Source organism: Gekko japonicus, unplaced genomic scaffold, assembly GCF_001447785.1.
Source record: "Gekko japonicus isolate JY-2015 unplaced genomic scaffold, Gekko_japonicus_V1.1 scaffold568, whole genome shotgun sequence".
NCBI lineage: Eukaryota > Metazoa > Chordata > Lepidosauria > Squamata > Gekkonidae > Gekko > Gekko japonicus.
The window spans coordinates 685,613-700,058 of record NW_015169190.1 but is presented as its reverse complement, the minus strand read 5'-3'; the positions used below and the strand labels follow the sequence as shown (position 1 = coordinate 700,058).

Below are 14,446 nucleotides of genomic sequence, written 5' to 3'. Positions count from 1 at the left end.
TTGTGTTAGAACTAGGAGTGTTTTTTCTTTGTACTATTGAAATTAATGAAGGGAACTCTTAGCGGTCAAGCATGAGGAACCCTTCAGTAGTGGAGATAAAATCTTCTATGGACTATTGATATTAGGGGAAGATATATAGGTGTAGGTTAACTGTTGGGAACAAGCGTCAAATTTAAGTCAAACTTGAAATAAGATGTGATTTATCATTCTGTAAACAGTTCTTAGGTATGACACTTTGTTGTATAAAGTGATATGTTCTCTTGTTTGTTTGTTTGGGGAAAGTAATAAAAATATTGTTTAAAAAATGATCTGGAACTAGGGGTGAGTAGTGGAGTGGCTAAGTTTATGGATGAGACCAAATTACTCAGGATGGTGAAAACCAAGGCTGACTGTGAAGAGATCCAAGAGGACCTCCACAAACTAGGTGGGTGGGTGACAACGTGCCAAATGAAGCTCAGTATCGGAAAGTGTAAGGTGATGCGCATTGGGACAAAAAAACCCAACTTCAAGTACAGGCTAATGGGGTCTGAACTTGTTGAGACTGAGAGGGAAAAAGATCTTGGGGTCGTAATGGATAGTGCAATGAAAGTGTCAACCCAGTGTGCTGCAGCGGTGAAAAAAAGGCAAACTCTATGTTAGGGATTATTAGGAAAGGGACTGAGAATATAACAGTCAATATTGTAATACCCCAGTATAGATCTATGGTGCAGCCTCATTCTGAATACTGTGTACAATTCTGGTCACCGTATTTTCAGATGGTGCAGAGCGGGAAAAATGACAGAGGAGGGCAACCAAGGTGATTAGGGGGTTGGAGCACCTCCCCTATGAGGAAAGGCTGAAGAGTCCGGGACTTTTCAGTTTAGAAAAGAGGCGACTAAGGGGGGGACATGGTAGAGATTTATAAAATTATGCACGGGGTGGAGACAGTTGACGAAGAGAACTTTTTCTTCCTCTCCCAAAATACTAGAACTCAAGGGCACCCAGTGAAACCGATGGGCAGTAGGTTCGGGATGGACAAAAGGAAATACTGCTTTATATAGAGAGTGATTCAGATGTGGAATTTGCTGCCAGAGGATGTAGTGATGGTTACAGAATAAACAGCTTTAAAAGGAGATTAGATAGAATCATGGAGGATAAATCTATCAGTAGCTACTAGCTGTGGTGACTGAGGGGAACCTCCACATTCAGAGGCACTAATCCTCTGAATCCCAGAGCCAGGAGACAACATCGGGGGAAGGCCTTGGCCTCTGTGCCCTCTTGTTGTCCCTCCAGAGGAACTGTTTGGCCCCTGTGTGAGACAGGATGTTGGACTAGATGGACCACTGTTCTGATCCAGCAGGGCTCTTCTCACGTTCTTATGCAGTAGAAAAGAGCAAGAGTCCAGGAGCACCTTAAAGACTAACAAAATTTGTGGCAGGGGATGAGCTTTCATGAGTCACGGCTCACTTCTTCAGATACCAAAAACGTGATCTATCCTTTTGTTCTTATGAGTTTGTTCACATTAAAAAGGAAAGTTTTGTGAGTGCAGCTCCCCCCCCGCGCGCGCGCAAGAAGTTACGAGGAATGAAAATGGCACTGTGTAAACAACAGCGTGGACAGAGATTTTTGTTTTGCCGTGTCCTTTGGCGGAGAGGGCAAGGGGGCAGCGGTTACCCTGCCCTGTCCCAGGATGACTAACTCCGCATAACGGTGCACCGGGGGAAGATCCTGTCGCTTCAGAGTAGTGGTGGCCGAGCGATTGGAGCTGATGATGATACAGAGTCTGACGTTGCAAAAGCAGGGCTAAGGCCAGGCCAGAGATGAGTCAGTGTATGCAGGCTGGCATATTAGGAGCTACGGCAAACTGTTGCTGTTCTCTGTACAGTATGTGGGGGATGGAATCGGAGGCCTGCGGCTCTTTCAGACTTTTTACTAACTCCTTAAGACGGTTTTGTGTTTAACCATTCAAGGCGTGTTGGGTTTATTGGCTCTAGCTAAGCCACAGCTGGATGCCTCAGGCTAGCCCGAACTCAAAAGCTAAGCGGGGTCAGCCTTGGTTAGTACTATGACGGGAGACCACCGAGGAAATCCAGGGTGGCTGTGCGGAGGCCGGGAATGGCCAACCACCCCTGAACGTCTCTCGCCTTGAAAACCCTACAGGGTTGCTATAAGTCGGTTGCGACTTGACTGCAGTTTACACACAAGCTGCAGCCAGCAAATTGGATACTTATACAGCTGGTCAATCTTCTGAAAAGTCTGACGTTTATATGCCTTTCTTTCTCATTTTGGCCACAAGAGCAGCTTCTATCCCAAATAGAAAATTAAAACAGTAACTTTTATTCTCCCAGGCTGACTTTCTTGTTTGCAGGCAATGGGTGACTTAAAAAAACAGCAAAAAACTAGCATCTTGAATTCTGAGCTTTGTTGTATTATGGACCCGAAAGGATTACCATAGGAAATCATAAATGTTTGAAGGATGTTCTTGGGTGTATGAACATTGCTATTTATAGAGGTGGCAGAGTACTTTTTTTGAAGGGGATCTGGACTCTGATGTGTACTCAGACTTCAGGGACTGGAGCCAACCCTTGCTTTCCATTAATGGAAGGAAGTTTCATCTGTGAAATGGAACCTTTCTGCTTCCTCTTCTGTGACAGACTGATTAGATTCCGCCTCTCTCTAAGAGCGGCCAATGGGAGCTGTTGAAATGTTAGTGGAGACCGTTGAGGAGAGCTATTGGTGGAGTTGTGGGGGGGAGTGAGTCTGACTGAGTGAAGCTGTGGAGAAGAGCAGCTTAATGCTGACAGAGAAAAAGAACCATTTGTAACAAAGGATCTGAAATGCTGGAATGATTGAGTCCCCAACCCCAATAGCTGTGTGCAGTGTCTGAGTAAGGGGTAATTACTAAAGTGGGCTGCCCTGTCTGGCAATGTCAATGTGAGTGAGAGAGAGGACCTGGGATGTGAAATGGTCATGACTCTCTATATTAAAGATGGGTAGTGAAGTGTGACTGCTTGACCTTCCTGTAACCCGAAACCTGTGGGAGAGAGGTTGTGGAGGGTGGTAGGCACTCTGTATGCGTAAGAATAGTCCTCACATCGTCTCTTCCCTAATCCTTTGGGACAGCCCACCTCTCTCCCTGAAATGCTGTTCCCAGGGAAAAGAACTTGTGGGGGCAACATAAGGGCAAAATGACGGTATGTGATGAGTGGGGGAAACTAGTGGAAATTGTCCTCACCCCCCAACAGAAACTGACCTTGGATCCATCCCCAAAGCTTTATAGGCTGGTTTGTTGTTGTTGTTTTGCAGGTGAGATAGTACGTACCTAAAACTTGTTTTCTAAAATGTGTAATTGCCTTTTGATTTTTTTTTTAAGTATTCAAATTGAAGGCTTGTCGGACACTTTTCTGAAGGTCTTGGTGCAACCACAAAACTTGGTGCAACCACAAAACCACATTGCAACCACAAAACCACATTGCAACCACAAAACCACAGTGCAACCACAAAACCACATTGAGAAGCAGTTGCATAATTTTTATTACTTTTTGCATATGGTTGATACAGAAAGATCTCGTCCTGGTTAGATTAGCTATTGTTGAGGTGTTCTGAGCGCAGCTCAAATGATGGGGAATGGCTGTACCAGACAGCTGCACTGCCTATTATGGCACTGGGGCCTTCTGAGGTGATGCAATGGTTGTGTCTATATTTCTTTTGCACAACGAGACAGATATTTAAGTGAGGATTAATAGCCTGTCTGATTCCTCTGATTCATCTGCCAAAAGATTCTTCTTCAATACATCCGCCTCAAAGCATTGTTCAAATATATGTATTAAAAAAGCCCAGCGTCCCTGCGAATTGAATAGCTGGAAATGTTAGGCTTATATAAAATCTCTTTTGCAGGGTGAGCAAGCAACATTATTTTCAAAGCAAGAGCCCTTAATGCTGGTGTGGATCACATGTCTAGGATTAACAGTACAGTCCAAGGCAGAATTACTCCAGTCTTCAGCCCAACTACTTCTGTGGCCTTAGGCTGGAGTAGCTCTGCATAGGATTGCTCTCTAAGGCTGCCAAGCTAATATACATGTAAAAGTACATGAGGGAGGGTATGCTTTGGGGTAAGAGCCAGTTTGGTGTAGTGGTTAGGAGCGTGGACTCTAATGTGGGAGAACCGGGTTTGATTCCCCACTCCTCCACATGCAGCTATTGGGTGACCCTGGGCAAGCCACAGTTCTCTCAGAGCTGTTCTCTCAAGAGCAGTCCTCGAAAGAGCTCTCTCAGCCCCACCTACCTCACAGGCTGTCTGTTGTGGAAAGAGGAAGGGAAGGAGATTATAAGATGCTCTGAGACTCTGAGTGAAGGGCGGGATATAAATTCAATTTCTTCTTCGTCATCTTCATCTTCGTCTTCATCTTCTTCTTCGTCGTCTTTGTAAGACTGAACTGCAAGAGTCTTTGGGAGATCAGGATTAGAACGTTCCTGTGTATATTTCTTAGCGTTAACCAAATGTAGCCGTAACCTGAATGGCCCGGGCTAGCTTGGTCTCATCAGACCTCAAGAGGCTAAGCAGGGTCAGCCCTGATTACTACTTGGATCGGAGACCACCAAAGACCTCCATGGTCGCTACATGGTTGTGACTTAAGGGAACTTTCCATCTATACCTGCAACCACAAAGGCTTTTTGTCTTGTTAGGGGTTCCTCCACTAACTCTTCTTAGCCCTCTTTTCTGTTTGTGTGTTTGTTTTGATTAATTAATTAATTGATTGATTGATTATACAATTTATACCCCGCCCTCCCCGCTACGCGGGCTCAGGGCGGCTTACAAAGAGGCATACGCCAATATAAAACATATTTAAAAACCATTTAAAATCACTACAGTACAATAACATTATTAACAAAAGTGCTCTAGATGTTCTTACATGATGTTCCACAAGATGGCGTATTACACCTGCTCTATTGCAACTGCTCTACCTACTCAGCATCATCTGCTCCGGGAAACACTGATGTTCTCTCTTCCAGGGCCAGGTTAAGATGGAACAGTAGTGATGGTAGTGGCGGCTCCTACTCATACGCCTGGTGGAAGAGCTCCGTCTTACAGGCCCTGCGGAACTGTACGAGGTCCCGCAGGGCCTGGATCTCCTCCGGGAGCTCATTCCACCAGGTAGGAGCCGCCACCGAGAAAGCCCTGGCCCTGGTAGCGGCCAGCCTGGCCTCTTTGGGATCTGGCATTGCCAGGAGATGTTGCGTCCCAGACCGTGGTGCTCGCGGGGGAACATATGAGGAAACATATGAGCGAACAAACAAACGAATGAATGAAGCATGGCATGCTGCTCCAAGAAGAGAGACTGTTTCCAGATCCCGTTTTCAGGGGCTTAGAGCTGGGCAACTTCTGAATGTCTTCAGGCCTCTTGTAGCCTGTACTGTTTATGTCCCATTACAGAGGTCGCAATATCATGTTAATCCAATGTTCTAGCCAGCTCCACGGGTGTCACTGTCAATTCCAGGGAATACCTTTAGTGGGGGAACATCATGGTTCTCTTATATACAGGAGATCCTGGAGCTAATTGTGCACGAGGAAGCTTTTTGGTGGAAGAAAGTGCCATCGTGTCGCAGCTGACTTACGGAGATGCCATAGGGTTTTCAAGGCAAGAGATGATTCGCCATTGCCTTTCCCTGCATAGCAACCTTGGTATTCCTTGGTGGTCTCCCATCCAAATACTGACCAGGGCTGACCCTGCTTAGCTTCCGAGATCTGACGAGATCGGGCTAACCCATCCAAGTCAGAGCATCGAAACGTATGGAACGCAATTTTTAAATTCTATTTTACAACTTAAATAATCAATGGCGTGTGTTTTCCCTGCAGGTATGCGAAGGGTTCCTTGAGCCGAAACCGACGAATGCCACCGGAACCAGTGGGTCCTCGGACAAAAGGACCATCGATCTGCGGCTGTACATGCTGTGTTTCCTTCCCTTTGTCATCATCTTGGTTTTCATCCGCGACCTTCGGACTCTGTCTGTGCTTTCCTTCTTCGCAAACATATCCATGGCCATCAGCCTTGTCATCATCTATCAATATATTATTCACGTGAGTACAGAGAAAAATCCCCCCCCCACTCTCCCTTTTTGGCTTTTGGTATTGGAATCAACTGTTCTGACTTCAGCTCCTTCTGAGTTTGTACTGGAGGTGGGGGGATCCTGCAAATGGTCAAGTCCAAACCCAAAATCTTTCCAGGTATTCTTGAGACCTTTTCATACCTCAGTCATACCTTAAGGAGGGTCGGCTTTGGCTAGTATTTGGAAGGGCAATTTCCAAGGAATACCAGGGTCGTGACACAGAGGCAGGGAATGGCAAACCACCTCTGAAACGTCTCTTGCCTTAAAAACATGTCTGGCTCGCCACCTAGCGGTACATAACGCTAAAAGAGCTAGAACTTCTGGCTGCCAGACAATATTAGTTAGGATCTCCTGGCTATAATACATACAGTGCCATACGATAATAATAATAATAATAATAATAATAATAATAATAATAATAATAATAATAATAATAATAATAATAATAACAACAACAACCTCAATCAGGTGTTGGATAGATGTATGTTGGAGAAAACATCCAGAATGAGGTTTGTGACAGTAGCCAGGGAAAGTTGGTGCTACTACATGGCAAAGTTACTCTGACTAACCATCCCCTTTAGCAGACTGGGACAACCTCCTAATGTTCCTTTTCATTCACCAGTGTAATTTCGTGTGATCACCAGATCTGGACCAAGCCCTACAAGGAAAGGCTGGGGGACTTGGGAATGTTTAGTCTGGAGGAGAGGAGGTTGAGGGGGGACAGGATGGCTCTCTTGAAGTCTTTGAAGGGCCATCACTTAGAGGAGGGCAGGGAGCCGTTCCTGCAGGCAGCAGAGGAGAGGACTCGCAATCATGGGTTTAAGTTAAGGGCGGGAAGGTACCGGCTGGATCGGTGGAATCGGCTGCCTAGGGAGGTGGTGAGCTCCCCCTCACTGGCAGTCTGTGAGCAGTGTCTGGACAAACACTTGTCAGGGATGCTGTAAGGTGACCCTGCACTGAGCAGGAGGTTGGACTAGATGGCCTTTATGGCCCCTCCCAACTCTATGATTCTGTGATTAGGATGAATCATGCAGGAATCTTAGCTTTCCCTTGTAAGTTTAAAGCAGTACTCTTCCGACACAATGCCCATGGGTATCATTATACCTGCCAATGTGTTTCCTGGGACCTGCTGATTACATCCCCAAAGCATCTTGTCTAGGCAAAGAGGCAGTCCAGGCTTTTCCCTATCAATGGAGTAGGAGGGGCTTCAGAGGAACCCAGATAACATCTCCTTTTCATCTTCATTTGGAAACAGCTGCCTCCAGCATAGGAGGCTGCTTAGCCTGGAACCTTCTAGTACTTTGTAGAACCTGCCAATGCTTTGTGACTGACCCCAGCCCCTGTGGTAGCCGTTACGTTGTGGCATAACAATTGAGAACTGAGTGTTCTCAAAATTTCAAAAGTGCCCTTGGGTCCAGCAAAGTCAAGGAACCGCTGGTTTTAAGGGCTAACGAAGATGCAACTCTAGCTTGGCTGTTGTGACTGTAGGTTCAGCCAATGAGTGGCAATCCTGTTGCCCTGGGCGACCACATGTACGTGACCATTCACACATATATCCCTCAACTCTGGGTCTTTGGGGATACGCAGGCTGGAGATGGTGTAATACTCTCCCATGAAACAGGAAGGCCATTGTTTTAAAAGGGCTGACATTTGTGAACTACAAATTAATAGACTGAAGGCAAAATCGAAAATTTAAAAGGTACTAGCCAAAATATTGGTAAATCAGAATAAAATACTATAAGTACCTACTTTGGGAAGTTCTAACCACACAGTCACTAAAATCTTTGGTTAAGGTGCCTGACTATATCTCATTCGGGGATGGTCCATGAGGGAGTCGTGTGACGGTGTGCAGGGGTCATTTTGTAGAAAAAGAGGTGCAGGAGCTCATTAGCATAACTCATTAGCATAACTTATTTGCATATGCCACACACCCTGACATCACTGGAAGTGTGTCAGAAGGCATCACCCACCACTCAGGCTCCACTGGACTGTTTTGGATTGCTAGCTATGGGGGGGGGGGAACGTGCAGATCTGTCCTCGCAGAGGAGGGAGAGCTTGTACCTGAATAAAACCTGGTCTTAAAGGTGCCACTGGACTGTTTTGGACCGGGGTGCCGGGGGTGCTCTGCAGCTTACCTGGCTGCTGCTTGCTCTGACTGAGGGCTGCTGGGAGCAGGGTGTGGGTCTTGTTGCATGTGCCCGCCCCCTGGGCTCTTCACTGCCGGAGCTCCGCTCCTGCGCACTCCTGCAGGCAATGACCCCTGACGGTGTGCATGTCTCTGAAGAACATGGGAGGAGGAAGGCTAACTTAAATGAGAGGGCAAGCGAATGGAAGATAATACAAGGAGGAGGCTTGGCAATCCGAGAGGGAGAGTTAAGCTGGAGAGCTGGGACATAAAGTGGGGGGGGGGCATCAGGAGCCGGAGAATCTGGGCACCCGGAGTGGGGTCTTCAGAGAGACCAAGGGAGGCTCCATGTCAGGAACCAGGAATGGTGCCACAGCAACGGGGAGAAAGATTATGGACATCAGGGACTATAAGAGAAGAAGGGAAAAATTAAGAAAAGGGGCGGTTTGATCATAGTTACCAATCCTGAATAGCGTGTACTGTCTCCTTAGTGGTGGAAGTAGGTCAGACGGAAAAACCTTATCTGAAGTGTTAGGCTGAATCCCAGACCCTTATGTATTTAATTTCCTATATTTGAGGCATGTGTGCGTCCTGTGATCGTGCAGTCAAATTAAATTATCTTATTTGCTCATTTCAGACTTCAGGAAGCTTATTTTGTTTGCTAATAGTTGTTCGGGGCAAAGCTTACTGTGGCCTGAGAGTGGCGCTGATATCCCAATTAACTCAAAGACAATGATTGAATATGGACCTAAAAGTCCATTGGGATGCAGGAGATGAATTTTTACCCTTATAATTAATTCAGGAAGGAGGGTAGGTTGCTTTCTTGGATGCGTTAGACATTTGGCTTAAGAAAATCCCTTTATGTCTTTCATAATATTTGCTGTTGGGAGGGAAGGTGGCATGGAATAGCCCGATCTCGTCAGATCTCAGCAGCTAAGCAGGGTCGGTACTTGCAAGGGAAACTATCAAGGAAGGCTCTGCAGAGGAAAGCAATGGCCAACCACCTCTGCTTCTCACTTGCCTTGGAAAACCCTTGGCTGGGGTTGCCAGAAGTCAGCTGCGACTTGACATTACTATACATACAGACAATGTTCATTTTTGGCATGAACACTGACCACTTCTTGTAGCCAGAATCTGAAATGATCTTGCCTAATGAAGGTGGTTCCTTTTAAGATGAACTGCTCTTGAGAGAACAGCTCTGACAGAGCTATGGTTTGCCCAAGGTTATCCAGCAGCTGCAAGTGGAGGAGTGGGGAATCAAACCCAGTTCTCCCAGATTAGAGTCTGTGCACTTAACCACCACACCAAACTGGCTCTCAAAGACTGCCAGTGAGGGGGAGCTCACCACCTCTCTAGGCAGCTGATTCCACTGTTGCACTACTCTTACTGTAAAGCAGTTTGCCCCAGTTTCTTGTTCCACGCTTGCTTGGCTTTGTGAGCTGGTTGCAATGGGGTGGCTCTGGTAGGCACCGGGGACCATCTTCCTGAAGGACGTTCTTGAAGGAGTAAACTTCTTCACTCTAATCTCTCTCTCTCACCAGGGTTTGAAAAATCTGTCTCTGAAGAAGCTGCCCCTGATCGCTGATTTGAAGAAATATCCACTTTTCTTTGGCACGGCTATATTTGCTTTTGAAGGAATAGGAGTGGTAAGTTTTTTTGCCACCACCTCTTGGGCATATAATTCTTAATATTATAACTTCTTTTATAGTAATGGGGCAGTGGGCGAAACTCGCCTCCCCGTTACTTCACCTGATCTCAAGGCATCCATCCTGCCTGAACTACAGAAAGCGCCAGCAGATCCTCTTTCTCCATCTACTAAAATTATATCTCTTTCCCCCATGAAGGGTTTACTGCACGATGTGGCTGAAGTAGTCCCGGGTTCTCCACCAAGGGAGGAGAATTTCATGAGCTGCACAGATTGACAGTTGTAGCCGTGGTGGCTCAGAGGTTAAGACGCTGAGCTGTAGACCGGAAGGTCGGTAGTTCGGCAGTTCGATACCCGAGTGCCACGTGACAGAGTGAGCTTCCATCTCTGGCCCCAAGCTCCTGCCAACCTGGCGGTTTGAAAGCAAGAAATTGCAAGTAGATAAATAGGTACCGCTTCGGTGGGAAGGTAACAGTGTTCTGTGCACCTTGGCGTCTAGTCATGCCGGCCACATGACCACGGAGAAGTCTTCGTACAGCGCTGGCTCTTCGGTTTGGAAATGGAGAAGAGCACCGCCCTCTAGAGTTGGATTCGACTGGCTTTCAAGCAAGGGAAACCTTTACCTTTAGCCCCATGGTAACAACCATATCCTAGAATATTGCTGGCTGGCTATCCAAGAGAACTTGATCCTTCCTTTCTGGAATATATTTCTATGTTTGATATTGTTATTTTTCAAGAGACCTGGACTCAGATGCCTGTAATAGTGGATGAATTTTCCACTTGTGGACTATATGTTTCTGGTGCGGAAAGAAAGGGTAGACCCTGGGGAGGGGAGCCTAGCTGTTTTAATTTCTACGAAACTTCAGGTTACAGTAATATCATAACCTTTAAAAAATTCACTTCCTGTTTGGCCGATAAAGGATTTCCGTATGTTGTTATGGGCTGTGCATATGCGGGGAGGGGGGAGTTCCAATTTCTAGGCTGTGGACCTTTTTGCACATTAACCAAGTTAACGTAGTTGTCTTCCAGACACTGTTTGAATGGAAAATAGCCGGAGTGCCAACATTATGCTTAGGTCAGGCCTGTTTTCCCCCACAGAGTCATGAGTGGTCAGAAAGTTGCCCGTACTCTAGGCACATTTATTTTAAGTTTTTATATGCTCACCTTTCTTTCTAATAGAGGAATCCAAGATGGGTCCACTTTCCAATTAGTGTGCAAAATCCACACTAAACAGCCTCAGACTACAGAAGGAAACCCTCTTGCTGCCAGGTTTCCTAATAGCAGCTGGCTTAAGTTCTCCTTGGCTGCAGTCGTACACACTACATAATCCACTTTCAATCCACTTTCCAACTGGATTTTGCCAGTTCACACAGGAAAATCCTGTTGGAAAGTGCACTGGAAGTGGATTGAAAGAGGATTATTTAGTGTGTGTGACCTCAACGCTTACGGCTTTAAGAAACACTGCAAACTTGGGTAGCGATTTGCACAGCGGTATTAAAATCTGCTGAACAAAATGGCAAGGGATCTGGATCCAGACAGATTGATAACAAGGATGATGTTCGTTGAGGGGAAAAGTACAAGTATCGGGGCTGGGAATCTCTGTCAGCAAAAAAGTGGCGAGCGTTCGTAGTCATAACGGCCAGTACTGTTAGACCATATCACTTCAGACAGCCACTGAAGGTGAGAGATGCCGAAGGAAGAGCTGGCTACAGAAGTGTCCATTCTGGTCTGAACAAAAGTCCGACTCTCAAGGTCTCAAGAATCTCTGGGTAACAAGTAATCCAAAATGGTGGCTGCCAACCTCTTTGTGAATGAGAGCTACCGAATAATGAAAAATATCCTGAGCTACTCCCCCCCCCCACCTCCGTATTACCAAGTTTTGTTGTGCCCTAGGAACACAACGTGGACTAGGAAGAGCACTAGGAACGAAGCTGTTAGCTAAGCAGCATATAGAAAAATCCTATGGGGGGAAAAAGTTTAAAACCCCCCCTGGAGTAGATCTTATGATATTTTCTGGGTCTTCTGTACAAGTTACATGCTGGAGACAGGTGGTCCAGAAAGCATCTAAAGGGGATTTGTCAATGGACATGCATGTTACTCGCAAGACTGCACCAGCAAAATCTCTGTTTGGTGACAGATTCTGGCCACAGTTGTAGGGCAGGTTGTCAAATCCAAAGACAGGATCTTTTTTTCTTTCCAGGCTTGGAAAGGAGGGAGTGGACATAGGAGGGAGTGATCAGATGTGCCACCTGTTTTCTGGATGGCTAAGAATATGTGAGTCCTATGTGAGTCCTAGAAAAGCCCCCCCCCCACTCCAAAGTAAGAGAAGAGGTATCTAGGCAGATAGATCACAATGGGCAGCCGTGTTAGTCCGTCTGTAGCAGTAGAAAAGAGCAAGAGTCCAGTAGCACCTTAAAGACGAACAAAATATGTGGCAGGGTATGAGCTTTTGTGAGTCACTGGTATCTGAAGAAGTGAGCAGTGACTCACGAAAGCTCACCCCCTGCCACACAGTTCGTTAGTCTTTAAGGTGCTGCTGGACTCTTGCTCTTTTCTACTGTATCCAGGCACTAACGCATTTCTATAAAGGCATAAAGTTTTACTCCACGGGTGCCATATGGATTCTAGTATTCTACACCCCAACTTTCTGCCTCTTTCCTCATATCTGAATATCATGGTCTTTTGTTGCAAACCATTCATCCTGTTTCCAATTCCAGGCTAGACTGTTCCAGGCAGGGCTCTGTGTCTGCTGCCATTGTGCAGGAGAAGCACAGGAAAGTGGTTTTGAATGCGGAATTCAGCTGCTTGAAACTTCTCAGCTCCTGCTTTAAAAAAAAAACATAAAACCATTTGCTACCTTCTCGTGGTTTCAAAGAGCACCGGGCAGTGTGTGGGTAAATAGGTTTGCAGTAGCTGCAGGGAAAGTGCCCTGCATAGCTCGTTATCAGAAAGGGCTAGTGATTGGAACTGACATAAATAACCCCAAAGAATAGAAATGCTGGATGAACGATCGAAAAACTACTCAAATGTGCTCATTTTCATAATGTATTCAGGATACTTTGGCTGCAGTGTAGAGATCACGCAGCTCTGGTTACGTGCCCAGAGACTCCAGACAAACTGATCTGAGATCCCTACAGGGGACTTAATAAACAAAGTTGCCCTCTAGGGCAGCTACAAAAATTGCGTTTTGGGGCTTTGTGCTCAGTCTGTGCCGGTTTCCCGCCAGCTGGATTGTCGTGATTTCTTACTGAAGTTCCACCCTCTTTCATTTGTGTCAAGGCCAGGTTGCTTGGTGCACATTTGATGCAGAAATGGGAGGTGCAAGGGATCAGAGGTGGAATCGGCGCCTGTTGTTGACTGCTTGTTATAGTTTTGGCTGTGCTTTGGGTGATTGAACTCGGTTTTATAGGAGTTGTGCTTGATTAGAGAGAAGTAGGCAGAAGGTCACTGCGGAACGGTCACCTGCTGACCTTGCCCCATTGTAAAGTGGGAATGTCATTCGAGTAGGTTGCTAATGACTTGAGCGTATTGGTAGGAGAAGTGGACAGAAGGGTAGCCGTAGATCAGTCCTTCAGTATGTGGGTATTCTGTAGTATTCAGCATTTATATTCGCTTAACATCCGGTTTCCAGGTTTTTTGGCTACACTACCCAGAAGCAACTAAAAAGGGTTAACTCTTAAAACAAAACAAAAAACAACCAGAAATGATGGGCTGATCTGAGACCCCGCAGAACTCAAAACCTAACATCCAATATAGTGAGAGGTACTAAAATTAAAAACCACCAAATGTTTATGAGAAGTAAGACATTGTGATTTTTACAGCGACCCCCCTTGACACCCAAACTTCCCATGTTACATGAATACACATGGAGCTGCCTTATACTGAATCAGACCCTAGGTCCATCAAGGTCAGTACAGTCTACTCAGACTGGCAGCAGTTGTGCAGAACTGCAGGATGAGGTCTTTCCTATCACCTACTTTGTTGTTGTTCAGCAACACAGTCGAGTCTGACTCTTCGTGACCGCATGGACCACATCATGCCAGGCCCTCCTGTCCTCCGTCGTGCTCCGGAGTTTGCTTAATCTCATGTTCACTGCATCAATAACACTGTCTAACCATCTCATCCTTTGCTGTCCCCTTCTTCTTTTACCTTCAATCTTTCCCAGCGTCAGGGTCTTCTCCAGTGAGTGCTCCCTTCTCAGTTTGGTGTAGTGGTTAAGTGCACAGACTCTATTCTTCAGCGCTCAGCCTTCCTTATAGTCCAACTCTCACAGCCATACATTACTACTGGGAATACCATCGCTTTTACCATACAGACTTTGCTGTGCTGTGTCTTTGTGACACCAGAATTTCAGACCATGAATCACAAAATTATTAACATCAAGTTGCTTGTTTAAAATAAAATTGAACTACAGACTTTTGTTGGCAGGGTGATATCTCTACTCACCTACTACCTGGTTCTTTTATAACTGGAGCTGCCGGGGGATTGAACCAGGGACCGTATGCATGCCAAGCAGATGCTCTGCCACTGAGCCACAGCACTGGTGATCAGGCTGTGAGTCAAACCTGAGTGTGTTGAGCTCCTGCTGA

At 46.1% G+C, this 14,446-nt stretch overlaps 1 protein-coding gene across 1 annotated transcript in view; it reads left to right on the top strand.

The window, feature by feature from the left end:
- Positions 1–14,446, top strand: part of SLC36A4 (solute carrier family 36 (proton/amino acid symporter), member 4) — a 113,957-nt gene that overhangs the window by 25,735 nt on the left and 73,776 nt on the right. The window contains exons 7-8 of the mRNA XM_015416226.1: positions 5,837–6,058; positions 9,754–9,858. Coding sequence (XP_015271712.1) covers positions 5,837–6,058; positions 9,754–9,858 — 327 coding nt within the window. The remainder of the gene's footprint in view (positions 1–5,836; positions 6,059–9,753; positions 9,859–14,446) is intronic.